We start from the raw sequence: 21,026 nt of genomic DNA on the forward strand, positions 1-21,026 counted from the left end.
TCTGTTCTCGTGTGAACTTTGCAGATAGCCAACGCCATGGTGAGCACGTGGCAGGGCCCACCAGCCATGAAGTCCCTGTTCACCAGGATGTTCTGCTGTAAGAGCTGCCCCAACATCGTAAAGACCAACAGCTTCATCAACTTCCAGAGCTACTTCCTGCAAAAGGTATAGTCAGACAAACGAAATGCACCGGCAGGTACACACACTTCAACACACACTGGTCCTCGCAACAGCTTCGTTAGTCGTCCTCGACTCTTATTCAAGGCCTGATTGGGGTATCAAATTTCTGATGCCTTTTGTATGATTTTAGCTTATCACAGATCACAGTCTGAGGTTACTTTCCCCAGTGGTCTGAGGCTTTTGGAGACTTCTCAGACTTTTTTAGTGGATTAAAACAGTTGCTGTTCCATATTTTGTCCACCAGAGAGCCCTGACGAGTTTGTTTTACAGCTGTAAAGTGCCCCTCACTCAAAACATCCTCATCAAAAATGTTAACTGTTTATGTTTATGTCACTGCATTTTTAAAGCTCCATCCAGTCTAAAGGTCTCTGTCCATGTTTTGTTTGATTATAGATCAGGTCTAGGTTCTATATTAATACTGTGAAAGTATCAAAGCCTCAGTCCACAGAGAAATGCACACAGCCTGTATTCAGAAACTGAGCCTTAAAACCAGCCGTCAGGACTTCTGTAACTTTGTGATGTCACAACTAAGCAGTTACCAACCTCAGCCATTGCCCAAGCCCCGCCCAGCAGGACCCACCATTCAACATTGGATTTGGTTTCTCTGAGTGTTTACCTGAAATCTACTACGATCATTTTTGACATGAATTGCAGATGGCGTGCATGTGAGACGTTCAGTCTCACAGACAGTGCTTCTCTCAGCCGCAGACACCCGAGTATTAATCACAGGTGATCGGTTTTAAGGTCATTGGTGACTAGAAGCATTATTTCCCATCTAACGGTCACATATTTTTTAATAAAAATCAGCTGATAATGATGAGCAGCCAGTTAATCAGGGTATCCCTATTTATATCAACATTTCAACAAAAATACGAGACCTTTAATATTCTCAAATTTTGGTATCAGCCTCAAGATTCCAGTATTGGTTGTTTTCTACACTACAGAACACTGTATAACTGAGCTGATGTTGTTTTTTTCATCACTTCAATAGTGATATATCGTGATTGATGTTTCATCTTTGTCTTAAATGTCAGACGATGCCAGTTGCCATGGCGTTGCTCAGAGATGTCCAGAACCTCTGTCCCAAAGACGTCCTCAACTTTATCCTGGACCTCATCAAGTACAACGACAACAGAAAAAACAAAGTAAAGATGCATCTTTACACAATTTCACTGTTTAAGACTCAAACAAAAACAAATACACAGATTATACACGAATGGTTCTCTTGGCTTATTCAAAACATAAAAAGACGTTTGGTTAAATTTTGTTATTTTACAGCTGCCAACAGTAAATCTTTGTTCCCAGTGATCAGCGGAGGGATTTACTTTCTTCTCTTCCTTTTCCCCCTCCACCTGTCCTCAGTTTTCAGACAACTACTACCGTGCAGAACTGATTGAAGCACTGACCAATTCCCTGACCCCAGCCATCAGCATCAACAACGAGGTGCGGACAGTGGACAATTTAAATGCCGACGTCCGGCTCATCCTGGAGGAGATCACCCGCTTCCTCAACATGGAGAAACTGCTGCCGAGCTTCAGAAACACCATCACTGTCAGGTACAGAGCAGAAGGTGCTCCTGTGTGTGTTTGTTGATATTTCTCCCTGCAGCTCCTCATCTCAGTTTCACATCACAAAATAATGTAAAAATTCTGGCATATTGCTTCCTATTGATAAGAAAGGCTGACAGTTTTCTAAGATTTCTCTCTCTTTATAGTACATGAAACACAGCACAGTGTGCAGTGATATGAGAAAGGGTTTCGGCGTATTTTGTCAACTGAGTAACGAGAGAAGTGCTTCTTTTTTTTTTTTGCATTCTTTCTCTTCAGGTGCACCATAAATGCAAATGTTATTTCACATAGACTTTCCTTCCAACTCTGTCAGTTTTTCCTGCATGTCATTCTGTTTTTTCACTGATTTATTCAGTGCCTCTTTCATAGTCTCAGCCTCAACAATATGTGTTTTTGCTTCATTCATTCTGGTTCGTGAGCCTGGATTCGTGTGGAGTTCGCACAAAGTTTTTGGTAAATTTCCTGTTTCAAGTCTCTGAGTTCGGTTTTCATGTTCTTTGAGTTTGTGTAAATCCACTTTATGCTCAGCCCTGAAATCACAATTTCCTTACCGATAATCTGGCGCACTGAGTGCATCGTTTCTGCTGAGTTGTTGTTTGAGCGTCTGGCGTCGTCTATCTCTGGTGAATTCTTTACCTCCTGTTTGTCATGTTTGTTTGTTCTAGTTTTAGGTCCACTCATTACAACAAAGATTACAATGATTTATGTGCAATTATTTAATAAGGGGGGCGAGTTTTAGCTAGTTACTGGTTGCTGAGAATTATGCCGGTCTTTTTTTCCACTTATTTTGGAATGTAGATATGGAAGAGACATTTCAATTAAAATAAAATGTAAAATATATCATTTTTATTTAGTTGAGAAGTTTCCATCTTTAACAATAAGCATTGCAGGGATTTTTTTGGAAAATAATGTCCGTCTTTGTCATATTTATTTTGTTTATATTATTCATGTCTGTGTTACAAGTTAATAAAGTCAGCGGAAAAGGAAAGACAAAGTCACAGGATGTGAGGATTGTATTATTTATTTATCATCTATGAAGTCACAAGAGTTCATGTTGGTGTTATGTGGACAGTAAAAGGCTCATCACCTTTCTGTTAGTCACCTTTCTGAATACCTCTCATACAGCTGGAATAATCTGCTTCATTTTTCCTGTCTTCCTCTTCTCTCCAGTTGTCTGAGAGCAATCCGTCAGCTTCAGAAGAACGGTCACATCCCCAGCGACCCTTTACTCTTCAAGTCCTACGCTGAGTACGGACACTTCGTAGATGTTCGCATTGCTGCCCTGGAGGCTCTGGTGGACTATACAAGAGGTGTGATATTTAACAGAAGTGATATTGGTATTGTTATGAAGCTCATGGATCCAGCTCACAAGCCCCTGGAGATCAGTATTATTGGCTCTTGTATTAATCTTTAATTAGTCTGTGTCTACGTTATAAATTTGGGGAAGCGGCTGTGCATTCATAGTGTATGTAGGAGAACACTTACTGCTCAAAGTTCAGAGGGGGGGGCAAATCCCCTATTGAAATGCCAATCAGTGTATAATTAGGACATGATAAGTGACTTTTAGGTAAAAAAAAAAAAAATTTGCACAAATTTTTATCCCTCCATGCTGGTGACAGCAGTGGGTGGAGGTATTATGTTTCAGATTGTTCATCCACCCACCCGTCCATCCCATCCTCATGAACCTGATGAACATCCAACAGAGAATGTCTTTCAATTTGGCCCAAATAGATGATTTTGGTGGTCAAAGGTCAAAGGTCACTGTAACCTCACAAAACACATTTTTGACCATAACTCAAGAATTCATACTAATACTACTACTTCATACTAATTATGACAAAATATAACTCAAATGTCTATAAGGGTAAAATCAAGTGATGACATTATATATCCAAAAGATCAAAGGTCAACTTCACTGTGACATAATAATGTTCTGGTTATTATTCAACACTGTAACTCAGAGAGAGGAGGCTGTGACCATATTTCCTGTAATTTGATTTCCTGCAGCTGGAGATAAGTCTTTTTTTGGTGTTGTAGTTCTTTTATATAACGACATCTCTTGTTTCATCATTTTTCCCACAGTGGCATGTCCTTGTATCAAGGTTGCTGTGTTTGTTTTCTCTTTGTGAGCGTGATGTTTTGTTTTTTGGTCTACAGTTGAAAGAAGTGCAGCAGAGCTGCAGTGGCTGCTCATCATGGTGCAGAATGACCCGACTCATTATGTCAGGTCAGTGGACACCCAGCACATCTGCACTCTGTCCACACACATTCATGCTGTACATTATGGACGTTACAGTGTCCTCGCCTCAAGGTTTCTGTTTGTTTTTATGTCATTGCATCCCATCTTCCCAAATCTGTTGTCAGTTCTTATACAATTACATGAAACAGCAATGTGGTGAGAATATTAGAACAACATATTACTGATGGTCTGATGTTAATGTTTACCTTAGGATTCATGGAATTTAGCTCCATATGAAATGAACTTGTCAGCACTTTTGTCTTTAGTAAAATTTTAAATCTTTTAAAGAGGAGATTTTAAAGTAAGAGAATATCAGTGATTTCACCTCTAATCAGAGGTGTATTTTTAATCAGTACCTTGACTCCTTCAGGAGGTTTAAACTCTAAATTTTTCAAGAGTAACTTAATACAATAATTACACACAGATATGTGCATTGAAACAGTTTTCTTGCTGTAATTATTCCTCCTGTTCATAGTGGCTCCAAAAAAACCCTCCACAAAATGATTTCACTTTAAGCAAAGGTTGGCAGATTCTGCAGCCTTGTTCCATGCATGAATTAATTCTAAAGGTAAACTTTCTCAGTTAGGCAAGTCAAGTGGGTGTCTTCCAAAGTAAGAGAGAAATACTTGTTTTGTGTTACTAAACCTTCTTATTTCCTTTTTGTCGTCCAATCAGACATAAGATCCTGGGGATGCTATGTAAGAATCCACCGTTCACAAAGATGACAGACTCGGCTCTGTGTAATGAAGCGCTGGTCGACCAACTCTGGAAGCTCATGAACTCAGGTGAGACACATGCATTGGGAGGTAAGCGGGTCAAACCTCTAATCAGAGGGTCGGTGGTTCAATTCCCGACTCCTCCAGTCTGCATGTCGAAGTGTCACTGGGCAAGATACTCAATCCTAAACTGCCCCTAATGGCTGTTCTATCAGTGTATGAGTGTGTATGGGTGTGTGGTATGTATGGGTGTGTGCACAGTAATGAGTGATAAACTTTCATCACACTGACACAAACTCAGCAGGTTGTCACTGTACCGTTGTGTGTGTGGTGCATCAGTCTGAGCTTGTGACTGGATATGACCCAAACATTTGTAAATCTTCCATCACCGCTGATCAGATGCAGTTGACAGTGTGTTGAGGATGTGGTGGACAAAGCTGTGGCCCTTTATTCCAGTTTTAGCCCCCCCACTCTCCTGCAGGAACATGTCAGACTCAGTTGTGTTTGGTTAGAGTCAGTTCATCAAGAAAAGAACATTGTGTCTTTGAGCCTGGACTCTGTTTCTCTTTGGTGACTCTCTCCAACAGGCTGCTCAGTATTCTCATTAGGCTTTGGGGTTGTACAGTGTTGGATTCAAAAATGCATTAAACGTTCAGTGGGTTTTGGACAGTTTCTCTTTGGGTTTTTCGTTCAAGAACAAATTACAGCTTAGTTTTTTACACTGCTCTGATGATGTAGTGTGGAAGCACCAAATGGACTGATCCAACCACAACTAGGAGCAATTACACTGACAAAATTCCAGTTAATTCATGCTCAATGTTTCTTACAAGATGAGCTCTCACAGCACTACAACAACACAGGAAAACATTTTATTCACTGACAGTTTCTTTGGTTTCATCTGGCACAAAGTTAAAGTGAATCCCTGTAGATGAGGCAGGACACTGCAGAGACCGAACATGTTTATACGTCACCTTAAGAGATGGGACATTTTCTTACTGTCTATCAAAGCCAGCAGTGCCTATTCACTATTACTCCAAATCCTGTCACAACAGGAGCCAGTCTCATTTTACTAGTTCTCTTCTGGTTTCTCCGCGGTTTCAGATCTGAGGAGGAATTTAAAAACCTGCTGGTGCCGTCTGAAAGTTTGTCACAAGCTTACAGCGGCTGCAGGACGTACGAAGAGCTCCTCCAGATTTAGTCTTGTTATTGACTTGAAAGTTCCCAGTGGCGCATTTCAGCAACAACTCCATGACTGTGACACGAAGTCTGGAACCACCAGGACTCCTCGAGTCGCCAAACTCACTAACCAGACATTAATGGCTTTGGTCAGTGAAGTGACCAAGAACCCAGCAAGGGTCATAGTTTTCTGCTGACAGAGACCAAGGAGAAACCAGTTCACCACCAGCCCTCTGGTTTACTGGACATACTGTTTTCATTTTTTATCCCTGCGCTTTCAGTTCATATGGTTTTTTGTTCTCCATGTTGCTACAGTGTCTATTCCAACTTAAGCCCCTGACAATAAGGACATAGTCAGACTGAAGTCTTTTAGATAAACACATCCATCAAGTCACAGATCACAGATTTCTTTCTATCATTAATATCATCTGTGATCTAGAATCATCTCAGTCATAAAATGAGGTAAAACCATCACGTTCTGTCTTTCATATAGACAAAGGCAGAGATAAATTAACTTCCCCTTAGTCTCACATACACAGACCTAACTCCACAGCTCTGTGTCACAGCTGGATGGTCTGGCTGCATCATTATCATTCTGCTGTAGGGGAGAAAGCGCTCTGGCTTCTTTGCATTTCTTTAAACCAATCACAATCGTTTTGGGCGGCGCTGAGCTTAGGATGCAGCGACAGCGTCCGATAGGAACCTGTCTTAGGGGAACATTTGCACTCTGGTTAAAATGGATGATTCCCTCGCAAAGAAAAGGTCATAATCAGTAAAGACGTGTCAGTTGTGTGATTGTACATGATCCAGATCGTCATCAAAACGGCATGTTCAGAGCGTAGGCTGCAGCTCGGAGGTTTTTGTTGTTTCCTGTAGCAAAGGGGATTTTAAAGGTGCAACAGGTGGGGGAAGAGGAAAGGGAGGAGAACGTCTCCAATGGCAGGTTTATAGTCTACATCCAGTGAGTTCCCCTTTACATGTGTTTGACTGGACGGACACATATCGAACTACTAAACCAGTCCTCTGTTGCTCAGCTCACTGACACTGATTGGATGGTGTGTGTGATCCCAATCGATCCCAGAGGGGTTTGAATGAACTGTTTTCTAATGGGTGATGAAGCAGTTGTGTCTCAATCAGTTGGTGTCCAGACTTTGCTTCTCTTTGAGCTTGAAGCTAAAGTGAAGCAGCATCTGACTGCAGATATCAGTAGTTTGATGTTTCATGTCTTTCAGGATTTTAGTCATTCTTTTCCTTTCTCTTCTTATCTCTGTCCGTCTCTTCTTAGATATTCCTGTTGAGAAAAGCTGCAGAGATTTCTCTTATTTCCAAACACGTGGCTGCACATTCATTTCCTATTAAATGTATAACGATGTGCAGCATTATGCCTGTAGTACTGTGATTGTGCAGCTTGACAGAAGATGCAACTAACAATCATTTTCATTAATGATTAATCAGTCTAATTTTTATGAATGAATCATTTACTCTAACGTTCCCAGAGCTGAAGTAACTCTGTAAACTGCTTGTTTTGTCGGACAAAAACAAACACGTTGCATTTAAAAGATGCAAGAAATTGAAGCAGCAAATCCTCAAATATGAGAAGCTGCAACCAGAGAAGATCGGACATCTTTGATCAGTGACTTGATCATTAATTGATGTTGAATCATTTGTGTAAATGTGTCAGCACTGATCCATAAAGCTGAGCACTCGGTGGGGAACCTTTCTACTTTGTTTTTTATAGCACTTCATGGTTTTGCACCGACAGATATGTCTCACGTGTTTACACAGTACGAACTAGTGCGACTCCTGAGGTCCTCTAACACGAGTCTGTTAATTGTCCTGGAGTACAGGACTAAACATTTGGTGAGGCAGCTTTTAGCTTTTAGCTTTTCTGCTCCGAGCCGATGGAACCCTCTGAGAGCAGCCGCAAGTGTTGAAATCTTTAACTGTAAACTCAACACAAACCTCTTCAGACTGGCTTTTAATTAAATATGTTTTTTTATATGGTTATATGGTTTTCTTTATTTTATTCACTTATTGTATTGTATCTATGTTATAAATAGAATTTTATTCTATTTTATCTGTTATTTCATTATTCAGTTTTTAGTTTTATTTTTTTATTTTGTTTGTATTACTATAGTTTTTTAATCAATTTTATTGTATCTCATTGTCAGTTTCTTATTTGATTTGTCCTTTTCTTTTTAGCTCATCACTTGTCTGTGAAACACTTTGAACTGCACTAACCTGTATGAAGGTGCTATACAGATAAACTTTGATTGATTGATACAGGATCACCAACACTTGGTCTGAAGCAAATTGTGATACACTGTTTTTCTACAGTATCTTTCTGCTACATCCCATAACACAGTGGTTCTCTCAGATATTTGGCTGTAATAGAAAACCCAGCACATCCTCCTGGTTGGTATTAATTGGTCGTTTGGGAAACGCCATGTAACAACCCCAGTAATTCGGTGGCGTTGTTGTTGGCTCTTCTGTCCCTCGGGTGATTGTCATCAGTGTCTCTGACATATTGCTGTAGGTGCAGATGTATCAGCATCGTTTAGATTTGTTGACTCGGATGTTTGTCTGCTTTTTCTTATTTCATTATTCTATGTTTGTTTCTTCCAATCATGAACTGAAGAAGGTTCAGGTCTACTTTTTGGTGCAGTGTCTCCACCATGGATGCACATGGTTCTGCCTTCTATTGTGTATTCAGGTTTCATTGTTGCTCTCTCTTTCAGGGGGTCCTATGTGTCTTTCAGCCAAGCCACAACGGTTCAGTCTGCCAATCCAAATACACACAGCCTCAAAACCCAAATACAAGTGTATGTTCACGATGCCATATTCCTGAAGACCCTCGGCCCCAACATGTGATTGAATTCACTGAGTTACAGGCCTGAAGGATGAACAGAGAGACAGCTGAACTTCTGTTTGTCGGTCAGTCGGTGTGGGTCAGTGACTCTGCTGCCAGTTTAAATACACAGGGACCAGCATGAGGGAACCTTGAATACTGTGTAATGAAAATGTGTTGGTTGTTTTACCCTCTCCTCCCACATAAGCCACAGCCCCCCATGTGTTAAACACCACACTCACACAGGATGATGTTTCACGGCTGAAGGTCAGAGCTGTAGGAACACAAACCTCAGAGAACTTTCTGCTGCTCTTACAGCTTCTCAAACTTTCTCTGGCGCCCCCCTCCTTCGGAAGCCCCCCTCCCCACCCGCACAATCATTAACAATGACAGGGGAAGGAGCTAATAAAAAAGGATCCATGTTGAATGTTAGTGAAATAAAGTGCAGCAGCAGACTTTAGTTTATTATCTCTATATAAAGAAATTTGATTCAGCTCATAGTTTCACTCATATGTTTCCCCTGGCCCTCCACGCCCCCCTGCAGTGGCTCTAAGCCCCCCCAGGAGCTTCAACCTTCCTCCAAAGCCACAGTCCACCCCCCTTGTTCGGCACCAGGCCTCTGAATCATCACCTTCAGCAGTATTTGGTGTTTAATTCCGTCCAACTCTCAGCGCGCTGCGACTCCACTGAACCGTATAATGATGTATTCAGCTTCACGTCCCTGAGAACTCATTATCTAGTGGTGCTGGTCTTACATCCTGTTTTATTTTGGTGTTTCCTGTTGATCATCTGTTTGGCAGACACCTGTGCTGATTAGTGGACTGAGTCTATATAGGCAGGTCCTCTTTGTTCAGCTCGCTCTCTCTCCATCCTGCTGCAGCAGCACCTTTCTGGTGCTAGGTATCTGGTCTCCAGTAACTGTAATAAATTCATATGCAGTACCTTCCTACTGGTGTGGTGTCCATTATTATGTTCGGTGTTTGAGCCAGCCGTAACATAATAATGGGGGCTCGTCCAGGATACAAACCTAGTCATTTAGTTTCTGGTTAGTTAGTGAGGTCATCTATGTGCAGCCACATGAGGTAGTGTTTTCCAGCGCTTTGAAAATGCCTCGTTGCCCTGAACCTGAGTAAGTGTGAGTGTGCAAAAGCCACCATCACTTATCTTGGCAAGGAAGTAGGTCAGGGACAGGTTCGTCCCCTTGCAGCTAAGATCAGTGCTGTTGCTGAGTACCCAGCTCCCATCACCAAGCGCCAGTTATGGCGTTTCCTAGGACTAGCAGGTTACTATAGGGCTTTTTGTCCTAACTTTGCTACTATTGTTTCTCCCCTGACTGACCTTGTCAGTCCTGCTAGGGAGTTGGTGTGGGATTTCAGATGTGAGCAGGCCTTCCAAGCTGTGAAAGCTGTCCTGTGTAATTCACCAGTTCTTGCTGCCCCCAACTTTGCTGTTCCGTTCAAGCTAGAGGTCGATGCTAGTGGTACTGGTGCTGGAGCTGTTCTGATCCAGGAAGACTCAGCAGGCATCGATCACCCTGTCTGCTATTTTTCCAAAAAGTTCTCACAGACCCAGCAGAACTACAGCATGACTGAGAAAGAAGCTCTGGCTTTGCTGTGGGCTCTACAGCATTTTGAGGTATATGTTGGTTCCTCTGTGCAGCTTGTTGTGGTTTATACAGATCATAGAGCTTTGGTGTTCCTACATCGCATGTATAATAACAACCAGAGGCTTATGCGTTTGGCTAACATTGTTCAGAACTACAATTTGGACATTCGACATAAGAAAGGCAAGGAAAACGTTGTAGCTGATGCTCTGTCATGTGTGTACGAATAATGTCACCTGTAAGTGCCATCTTATGGGGGGGAGTGTTACATCTTGTTTTATTTTGGTGTTTCCTGTTGATCATCTGTTTGGCAGACACCTGTGCTGATTAGTGGACTGAGTCTATATAGGCAGGTCCTCTTTGTTCGGCCCAGACTTTATATGTTTGATAAGGGTCCCAGCCTGAAGACATCTACATGCCAATATGAAGTAACGCTGAGGCATTCACACTTTTGTTATTCAAATCTTTATTCTTCTAATTCTTATTTTTCTTCCGTTCCGTTTTCAGTCTCTAACTACTTCTTCATACTTTGTACTAGAGAAACCTCTCAGCTATCAAAATATTCAGCTTCTTCTGGAGATTCTCGGATGAACTCAATTCTTTTCTACTATTTATCATTTTTTAAATATTACGCTATTTCTGCTATTTTTCAGCCATTCAAATGAATGGAAACGATGAAAAACTTTCTGCTCTTAGAACTACAACTACTTCTATATACTTTCAGCTACAGTAGAGACTTCATTCAAACTTTAAATGTTCACAAGGCTTTCAGCTGTTAAACTTGTATTCAACTTTTCGATATCTTTTACTGTTTTTAAATTATTGCAGTTTAAGTTTTATGTTTTTTTCTGATGATCTTTGAGTTTATAATGGGTGTGTATTGTATGGAATGTCCAGGGCTAAAGCGGATGACATCATCGCTAGAGTAGGAGACGCTATAGAACTTCTGTTATCTCGTCCTCACAGCCATATATTTTAGTCTTCACACATAATTTCTTTCTAGGTTGTAGCAAATCTGTGCTGTTTCAGAGAAAGTGTCTACCTTAGCACAGAGATTTACAGAATTTGAACAGTGAGCCTCAAAGTGATTGGAGTACCATCCAACTATAGACTGCGATACATATTCAGGAGCTGATTTCAGGAGAAAAGTAGAACTGACCTTTTTTTGTAACTTGCTCCTGTTTCCTTATTTTTTGCTGTGAGAAAACTAAAACCACATAGACGTGTTCAGGAGAGTCTTTTGGTGCTGACAGTGTGATAATTTAGCTGTTATTACATACTGTTTTCTATTCACTGGCAGGGGTTTGTGAGATTCGCTGACCACTTGCTCCCATAGATTTGTATGATTCTGTGTCTTCCACAGCCAAACTCTCTCTCTAATAATACAAATGATTTCTCACAGTTTTAAGGCATTTTATTCCTACTTCCACCTTTGGCAGTAAATGATTTGGCTTTACACTGTTTCAATAACATGTTTCAGTCCTCATCTAATCTGGCATCTAATTTTTCAAAGCACTGTACTTAAGTAAATATGAGCTGCTTTTTCAACCATTTTTGCACTGCTTCAGAAATCTCCTTCAGCTTTCAACTGACAGACTTTTCTGTTTTGTACATTTTGCACGTTTTTGTACAGTTTTGTTCTATTTGTTACAATTTCTATCAACAATTCAGGGCTTTTTCAAGCATTTCATGCCATTCAATCTCCATCTTACAAGTTCTGCTTTTAATCTTCAGCCATTGCCTCAGCTACTTCAGCACTGCTTCAGCTACTTCAGCACTGCTTCAGCTTCTTCAGCACTGCTTCAGCTTCTTCAGCACTGCTTCAGCTACTTCAGCACTGCTTCAGCTTCTTCAGCACTGCTTCAGCTTCTTCAGCACTGCTTCAGCTTCTTCAGCACTGCTTCAGCTACTTCAGCACTGCTTCAGCTTCTTCAGCACTGCTTCAGCAATCTCATTCAGCTCTCAGCATTCACACGCATTTTGAGCTAGAAATGCATTTTCAGTGCCTGTGTTTCTTAAGGCTGCTCTGCAATGTGTGCAACCATGATGGTGATGTGTTTGATTATCTGACAGATTTTTTTAGGATTTTTTGGGACATTTTTGAAGAAAACATTTTCATGTGAAGTGACAGGAGACAAAGGGAAACAAAGGGAAGGATGACCAGCATCTTAGGTCACCAGGACAAATTCATCTGTTGTCTCCATCTTACTCTCTCAGGTACCTCACATGACTGGCGGCTCCGATGCGACGCTGTGAACCTCTACTACACACTGTTTGGTCTGACCCGTCCCTCCTGCCTGCCCCTGCCTGAACTGGGCCTCGTGCTCAACCTGAAGGAGAAGAAAGCTGTGCTCAACCCTACCATCAAGCCCGAGCTCGGGGTCAGCACCGTCATGGACACACCTGCCAGTATAGGCATCCACGGCGTTGGCATGAGCTACTCAGCTGTAAGTGGTGTGGGGTTGTTGATTATCGGGACAGTTAATGTCGTGTAAACAGAAAATACAACATATGTGTGAAGTTATTTCAGGACAGGTTTCATATAGACTATTAACTCACTTCATTTGTCATAATTTCATAATTGATGAAGCTTGTAAGAGATGATTTCATAGATAAGTATAACCAAGTATAGACTGCACTTATTTTAAATCAGACTTCCACAGATAGTAACAATTGGTGTATGGTTAGATTTTGGTCTGTCATATGAGCTAGATCATCACTGGAAATGTCCTGGAAGAGTCCTGGAAAATGAGCTCTAGAAAAGAGTGAGAACCCTGATTCAGGGTTCTTCGTTTGTGTCTGCAGGTGGATGAAGAGCCAGATCCTATTTCATTAGGGGTATGCGGGGTGGGCCAACCACCTCAGGGCCTGAAGAGGAAGGCTGACACCCCACTGGGGTCCCCTCCAGAACCGGGACAGGTATTGCAGCAACAGGATGATGATGCAAGAGGAGGGCGCTACAAGATCAGGGTAAAGGACTTTTGACCTGCTCATGCTTCACTCAGCTTTGTTCTGCTCCTCTAAAATCATTATTCTGCTCAGGAATTATTGATGGACTTAAGTTTTACTCATGTGATATATTCTGTTAATGTAAATGCTCTGTTTTGTTTTTATTATACAAGAATTGTACAGGTGATTTTCATGTGATTTTCATTGTTCTGGTCTGTTGTAGTTTAACACCATGGAAGAAGAAGATATTGATATGGAGACTGTTCATGACAGTCAGGCCTTCATCCACCATCATCTCAATCTGTTAGAGAGACCCTCTACACCAGGTAAGTACACGCACAATATTTCCCTCATCATCTGATACTGAATAAACCCACGAGCAGGTCAGTCACACTCCTTCTCCGCCTCTTGTTTCAGGTAAAGAGCCGCCGTCGGTCGAACAGTCTATGCTCTCCATGCCCGCCACGCCGGCGCCCTCCTTCTCTAAAGAGACCACCTCCTCATCCTCTAAACATGGCAGCGAGCACGGCCACCACCATCACCACCACCACCACGAGCACAAGAAGAAGAAGAAGAAGCACAAACACAAACACAAGCACAAGCACAAACACGAAAGCAAAGACAAGGAGAAGGAGAGGGAGAGGGACAACTCGCACGCCTACAGCAACAGCCCCGCCAGCGGCAGGTCCTTGCGCTCGCCGTCTCTGTCTGACTAAACATCTGGACAGATGTTAACTGGATACATCCATCTCACACTAGCAGACTCGGATCCCTGTGTGACACAGTGGAAGAAAAAACGTTCGGTTTAACTAAATATTCATGACTCAGTGATGAATGAATGAGGACAAAGGTTTGGTGTTCCTCAGCAGAAACAGCAACAGGAAACATGGACTGTAAACCCTCCAGAGGCGTCCTTGTGCCTTGTGTGTCTCACACACACACACACACACACACACACACACACACACACACACACACACACAGCATGCAGGAGTTCGTGGGCACTGCTTCCAGGCCGTCTGGGGCATGAAACCACACACCTCTCTCCACAAACAGTCTCAGCCGACCTCGTACGCCCGTCCCTGCTGCACAGACACCACTGTGGTGTGTCTCGTCCCCACAGCTGAATCCCAACATTCAGTGAGTGGCTTCTGATGGGGGGGGGGCAGGATCCATCGTGGTGTGGATTTAACCATCCAAGACTGAATTCAGCCCCCAGTGTCTTTAACATCCTGCAAATGATATTTCCCTAAACTAAACAAAGGAATTTCACTGTACAATTAAAACAAGTAATACTAGTGTGTTTTTAAATACTTTCTGTTTTCCATCTGTCACCACTGATTAAAGATGCTGTTGTATTTATGAATGTTTTAGCTCCAGCTCCACACAAGGCGTTTACAGCCAGGTTCACTCTGGCTCCGGTTCTGAGTTGTTGAGGTATTTTTTTTTTAAACAATGGAATGAACATAAAGAATTCAGTATTCACTGTATAGATAAACATACTGGTATCAAACCTGCGATTCAGATGGTTAAGAACGGGTTTCTTATGTAATCAGCCTTTGAATCTCATCTAGTTTTTTTCTACATAGCACAAATAAATTCTTAAGTAATCCCTGCCAACATTTATTCCCATTTAGTTCATGTGAGCGTTTTTAATTCCTCTGTTGGTATAACAAACTGTTAAAATAGAAGACACACCAGTTTGTTTGTTCTTAATTAACAACAATAACCTGTTGAGAGCTGTGAGATATTAGTTACAGTACAAACTGATACAGATGTAGAGGAAAGACAGAGAGAACGGGTTAAAGAAGAGTCCAAAGGCATTATGGGAAATTAAGGATGCAACTTATTTTAGGAACTTTGGGGCTCACATTTTCTACATTGTAATCTCTGTTTAAATTTTGCTGATTTGTTTTTATAATAAATTGGATAAAATGAATCTTTGCTTTTATTCTTTATATTAAAGAAGATGACCAGCATCTGTGTTAGTCTGTCGTGCAGCATCAGCAGTGAGAAACCAGGGCAACAGCAGCTAGTTTAGATATCAATTTTAACTACTGTCAACAAATTCTATTAAGTCCTTTATCGTCTCATAATATCAACCACTGATTTAACAAACCCAAAGTTAATGCATATGGCTCCTAAAAAACTGATCATTAAACTGAACAGATCTCAGGTAAACACTCAGAGAAACCAAATCCTGCAAGTTTGGATGGTGGGTCCAGGTAGGTGGGGCTCTGGGGTATGGCTGAGGGTGGGGACTGCTTTGTTGTGACATCGCAAAGTAACAGAAGTCCTGATGACTCATTTTAAGGCTCAGTTTCTGAATACAGGCTGTGTGCATTTCTCTGTGGACTGAGGCTTTGATACTTTCACAGTATTAATATAGAACCTAGACCTGATCTATAATCAAACAACACATGGACATCTGCCTTTAAACTGTATGGAGCTTTAAACAACAATAACCTACTGAAAGTTGTGTCATAATTTTAGTTACAGTACAAACTGTGTGTGTGGCAGCAGGGAAGCAAGTGTGGATCATCAGGTGTGTATATTTTTATTTGACCTTATTTTACCAGGAAGTCCCATTGAGACGAAAAACTCTCTTTTACAGCTACACAAACTGACAGCATATTAAAATACACAGACAGTTTATCTGCTGCAAATTGACTAGCCTGTGAGTGTTGTTTTGGGTCCCCATATAAAATAAAACCAATTAACAATATCCATCTAATTTGGGGTTATGAGGACTAATATCAGCTGCAAGTATCTGAAGCGGTGCCATCTGCATCCAGGAGGTTCTGCTTTCTGATACAGATTGATCCTCTGTGTCAATAGTCATTAGAAAGTTTCTCTTTCTTTTTCAGCCACCACCCATTCCCTTATTTCAGTCAGTCCGCTAGTGGTACTCACTCTATAGCTAAAGCCTGGAAATAACACTTACTGATAGACATTTACAATTTAACCAAATATTAAGGCCAAATAGATTTTCCTTACTTTGAACATGCTTTATTTTTAAGGTTGGCAAATGTCAGTATCAGTTTCACAGTTGCCACTTTTGTATGGAGGGTATATGTATTGTATTTAACTCCTCCAGGTCCGGTCTCATTAGACAGACTGTACTTCTCCTCTCCACATCTTTCTTTATCATAAAAACACCTCCTCCACCTCAGCTCCAGTGACTCCAGCTTTCAGTCACCTCCCCCTCCATCCCTCTCCCCCTCTCCCCCTCCCCCTCCCCCTCCCTCTCCTGGTTTCTTTAACGGTCCTCCTCTCTGGTGGTCCTCCTCTTACGGAGTCAGCATCAGTCACTCTCCCACCTACAGCGCTGACTGCTCTCAGCCCGGCAGAGGAACATGTTGCTGCACAAACTGGTACGGTAAGAGTCCATGTCTACATGTTTTTAGCTGCGGGTCTCCGTGCGTAAATCCGTGCGTAATTACGCCTTTAACTGCGTAATTAGTCAGTTTTTGTTATTCGTTACTTCTGAAATGAGATTTTCCTAATATACTCTGTGCATTTTTCCTCGGACAACCTCTCTCCCTCCTCCCGCCGTCCTGCTGCTCAGCATTTGCAGAACAATCGTAGACTCTTGTCATTTCCAAGTGGCGAAGGATTCGTCTGACTGATTGTCATGCGGATGCGGGTGGTCCTGATTCACTTTGAACTCAGCACCGCACGAGTCCTGACAGGTCACCGACAAAATGCAGCCAGCAGAGACAGAAACACCTCCATGAGTCTGAGCTTTATTCAGGTGTCACCAGTTGTGGCTGTAATCCTTCACAAACCTTAGAAAATATAAATCTGACAGGGAACTTTGGATCAGAAAGTTTACAAGCAGCGAGAGTTTGTTTTCTTTAATATAGAAACAAATTGAATTTAAAAAGACAAAACAAAGAAAAGTAGAAAAGTTGCGTCTTTGCATAAGAGTAAAGAAAAAGTGCTGAGTGTTTTTAGTCCAACAAGTGCCTGTTGTTTCTCTGCCCACTGTGTTAATGGAGAATAAACGCAGCAGTTACAGAAATGTCTCTGATGTCAGCTGTGTTGTTGTTGTTGTTGTTGTCTCAGTTTGTGTGGATCCTGTCAGTCCTGTGCGGCACTGATGTGTGTGTGGGATTCGTCTACGACCGGCCCAGACGCTCCGGAGAGGACAGGACGTCAGCCAGGACAGAGTGTGAGTACGCAATTCTTCTTACTGGGAAACAGAGAGCACGTCTCTGAACTGCTTGACCCTGAGCCGGCAAACACTCACAACTGAGACAGCCTTGAAAATGACACCAAAAACCCTCCCAGCTTCACCGTGACCTCTGACATTATTGTAAAAATTAAAAAAAGAGCAGAATCAGTAAAGTAAGAAACATGTTATCAGTCTGTCAAATAAACCAAAGTGTCACAAAAACACCTAGGAGTTTTTTTTTCCTTTAGTCTGATATAATTTCAGCAAAAAGAGCGTTTAACTCCTTTTAGAGATCAATACAATATAACATGATGTGGTAAACAGTAATAACACAGACGAATCAATCGCTTCTTGAGCTGAAGGTGTTTGATTATCCAACATTTCACTTAAGAAAAGCAAAGATTCAAAAAAGTCTAGAACTATTTTGTGAGTAAATTTCGTTTTTCCAGTTTCCAGCCCTGTTAATGATCTTGTGACCGATAGGAGGACTGCAACTAAAGACAATTTTCATTAGTGATTGATGTGCAGATTATTTTCATTGATCTATGAAATAAAGATAATAATAATAATGAAGAGCTTCATTTATTTCACAGTTTTCAAAACACAGTTACAAAGCGCTTGATAAGACAAGATGAAATTGAGGACGAACAATAAAGTAAATGTTAAATGTCCATGATCCACACTTGCTTCCCCGCTGACACACACACAGTTTGTACTGTAACTAAAATTATGACACGACTTTCAGTAGGTTATTGTTGTTTAAAGCTCCATATAGTATAAAGGTCTCTGTCCATGTGTTGTTTGATTATAGATCAGGTCTAGGTTCTATATTAATATTGTGAAAGTATCAAAGCCTCAGTCCACAGAGAAATACACGCAGCCTGTATTCAGACACTGAGCCTTAAAACCAGCCGTCAGGACTTCTGGAACTTTGTGATGTCACAACAAAGCAGTCACTACTCTCAGCCACGCCCCAAGCACCGCCCACCTGGACCCACGATCCACCCAGATTATCAGTCCAGTATAAAATAAGAGGCTACAGTAAAATTCTTTATCCCTTATCAGAATGTTGCTAATTGATCTTCTGACGAATCGATAAATCGACTATTTATTCCAGCTCTATATTATAGAATAATTAACTTCATGCAATGTACTTTTGTTGTAGAGAAAACAGTGTGTCAGCATGACGCAGGAGTTTGAGACACTGAAGAGTATTCCAGTCCATGACACGATCAATCATTAAATCAATAACGAACAGAAAGTAATTTTGATTATCAATCCTTTAAGTAATTTATCAAGCAGACATGTGGTTCCAGTTTCTCTCCAGTGACGCTTTGCTGCTTATTGAACTGAACGTCCTTGGGTTTAATTTGAAGATGTCACATGACCTGAAACTGATGGATTTTTTGACATTATTTGTACTACAATATCAATTGAAAAAAGCAATTCATTGATTATTAATTAATCTATAATGACAATAATTGTACATCACTTCACTACAAGTATTGTGTGGCAATACAAATGTGTCTTCTTGGGGCGTTAAGCTTGTGTGGAAGCTTTTCACAGTTGTGTTCGACACATTAAAAACACACGTGTTCAGTAAAGCAAACGCTCACCCAAAAAAAATCACACACTTTAATTTAGTGGCCATATTGGCTCAGCGCAGGCCGTGTGAAGTGTGTTTTGGACCGACGTTAATGTGTCTTGGCCAAGTGTAGAATACGCTCCAACTAAAACACACACACACACACACACACACACACACACAAAACCTTTTAGAGCAGGAGTAAATCTTGAACCCTGTGTGAGCTTCAGGTGCAATCAGACACACGGACATCAGACTGAGTGACATACTTCCACCCGCTCCTCTGAACAGAACCAGGTTTCCTCCGCAGGAATTTTTAGTTGCCGGGTTGTTTTCTATATGAAGTGTCTGCCAGCGCATATGAAATGAGTGAGCGGAGAGGACGTGGACAATGGATCCCTGTGACCCTGCGAGGTTGTGCTTGGACGGCCCGCGTGTGTGTTTTTGAGGAGAGAGAGTGTGTTTGTGTTGCTCTACCTTGAGTCAATATTAAGAGAGCATTGGAGCTCATTTTCTGCCCCGGATCCTGAAACGTCGGCACAAGACGCAGGAGGTTTTTTGCCTCGTGCTGCAGTCGACCGTCTCTTGTATCGACTTCTGTGATAGACGCTGAAAATGAATCATCTCATGAGTCTTCTCCATCTTCATGATGGTGGCGTCTGAACTTGAAAAATCACCATAAATCCAGAACAAGATTGCAAACATCTTTTCAAAAATATTTTTTTCAGAATTCAATATTTACTCTGAAACAAGACTTTACAACCAAAATACAAACTACTCCAATACGCTGAACCCATCAGAGTATGACTCTGACTTCATTTTTCAATCCAAAATAAAATAAATAATTTTTTGAAACACATTATACTCAGATCTCTTCCATTTTTATAATGTGTGGGTGATCCCAGCCCTGATCCAGGACTGTCACAGTCCTGGTTTTCGTCAGAACCTGGGCGTCTCACTCATCTCATGAAATTAGTTATTAGAAGGCAAGTAATCCAGGCACCTTGTCATGTCACAGCAGTGACGGATTAAAAACAGTGGCAGAGTTCCATTTAGCGGCTTCATTTCCCGGACCCGGTCTCGTGCCTGCTGCCTCACTGTCATGGCTCACTGGCACACCTGAATGCTGCGCCGACCAGCTGGGCAGCAGCGTAACACCTCACTTCCTTCATATAGAGTATATATGTTTGCAAAAAACACACACATGCACACACACATACTGTGTACTGGAGCTGTGTCTCAATTCAGGCCCTGCATCCTTCAGAAGATGCATTTGAAGACCGTCTGCGCCACAGCGGCGTGATAAGGCCGTCACGTTTCAAAAGCTCCTTCAAACGCAGCCAAGAAAGGCGTCCTTTGTTTCCCAGGCAATGAAGGTTCCAGCAGGTGCATCCTTCGTGGCCTAACCTATCAGATTCATCATGCCAGTAATCAGTCTCTTTGGCCTCCGTAATGTATGCAGTCTTCGGAGGCCACGCCTTCGTAGACTATGTGGTCTGAAGACCGCATATATGGTGAAGGCTGAACCGAAATGAGACGGTCTGGTCGGAGGATTTCCTGTTTATCCTCAGCTGCTGCACACTGACACTCCGATCTCCAGGATGTCCACAGTTAGGCCAGGAGGGTTCTCGCACTGGGGGGTCGAGAGCCAAAATGGGGCCCCTGTCCTTCGGATCATAAGCGGACAGAGCAATATTGTGTTTCAGGGAACTTGAGTTTCCCCATAGTGAGACAGAATTACTACATGTAGATTTAAAGTTTAGTAACTACTGACTTTGGTTTACAGATGTTTCCTACAGGTTTTAGTTATTATCCAATGACCTTGTGAAGTCATAATTGCTGCCATTTGTATGTCTCTGTGCTGATGACAGTCAGAGCTGGAGGCACTGTGTTTTTAGGTTGTCCGTCCGTCCCATTCTCGTGAATGTAATATCTCAGTAACACCTTCAAATTCAGCATAAACATTAACTTGGACTCAATGATGA

At 41.7% G+C, this 21,026-nt stretch overlaps 2 protein-coding genes across 3 annotated transcripts in view; both read left to right on the forward strand.

The window, feature by feature from the left end:
• The window catches only part of taf2 (TAF2 RNA polymerase II, TATA box binding protein (TBP)-associated factor), a 32,042-nt gene extending 16,824 nt beyond the window's left edge, over positions 1-15,218 (forward strand). The window contains exons 18-27 of the mRNA XM_056381599.1: positions 25-165; positions 1,215-1,325; positions 1,543-1,736; positions 2,919-3,058; positions 3,906-3,975; positions 4,663-4,772; positions 12,548-12,777; positions 13,136-13,300; positions 13,503-13,605; positions 13,697-15,218. Coding sequence (XP_056237574.1) covers positions 25-165; positions 1,215-1,325; positions 1,543-1,736; positions 2,919-3,058; positions 3,906-3,975; positions 4,663-4,772; positions 12,548-12,777; positions 13,136-13,300; positions 13,503-13,605; positions 13,697-13,995 — 1,563 coding nt within the window. The 3' untranslated portion in view covers positions 13,996-15,218. The remainder of the gene's footprint in view (positions 1-24; positions 166-1,214; positions 1,326-1,542; positions 1,737-2,918; positions 3,059-3,905; positions 3,976-4,662; positions 4,773-12,547; positions 12,778-13,135; positions 13,301-13,502; positions 13,606-13,696) is intronic.
• Positions 15,219-16,539: 1,321 nt separating this feature from the next.
• The window catches only part of enpp2 (ectonucleotide pyrophosphatase/phosphodiesterase 2), a 30,725-nt gene continuing 26,238 nt past the window's right edge, over positions 16,540-21,026 (forward strand). For both annotated transcript variants that reach the window (XM_056379968.1, XM_056379970.1), the window contains exons 1-2: positions 16,540-16,653; positions 17,348-17,453. In XM_056379968.1, the coding sequence (XP_056235943.1) occupies positions 16,636-16,653; positions 17,348-17,453 (124 nt within the window). In that variant the 5' untranslated portion in view covers positions 16,540-16,635. The remainder of the gene's footprint in view (positions 16,654-17,347; positions 17,454-21,026) is intronic.

The sequence above is a fragment of the Seriola aureovittata genome, chromosome 7 (genome assembly GCF_021018895.1).
Source record: "Seriola aureovittata isolate HTS-2021-v1 ecotype China chromosome 7, ASM2101889v1, whole genome shotgun sequence".
Taxonomy (NCBI): domain Eukaryota; kingdom Metazoa; phylum Chordata; class Actinopteri; order Carangiformes; family Carangidae; genus Seriola; species Seriola aureovittata.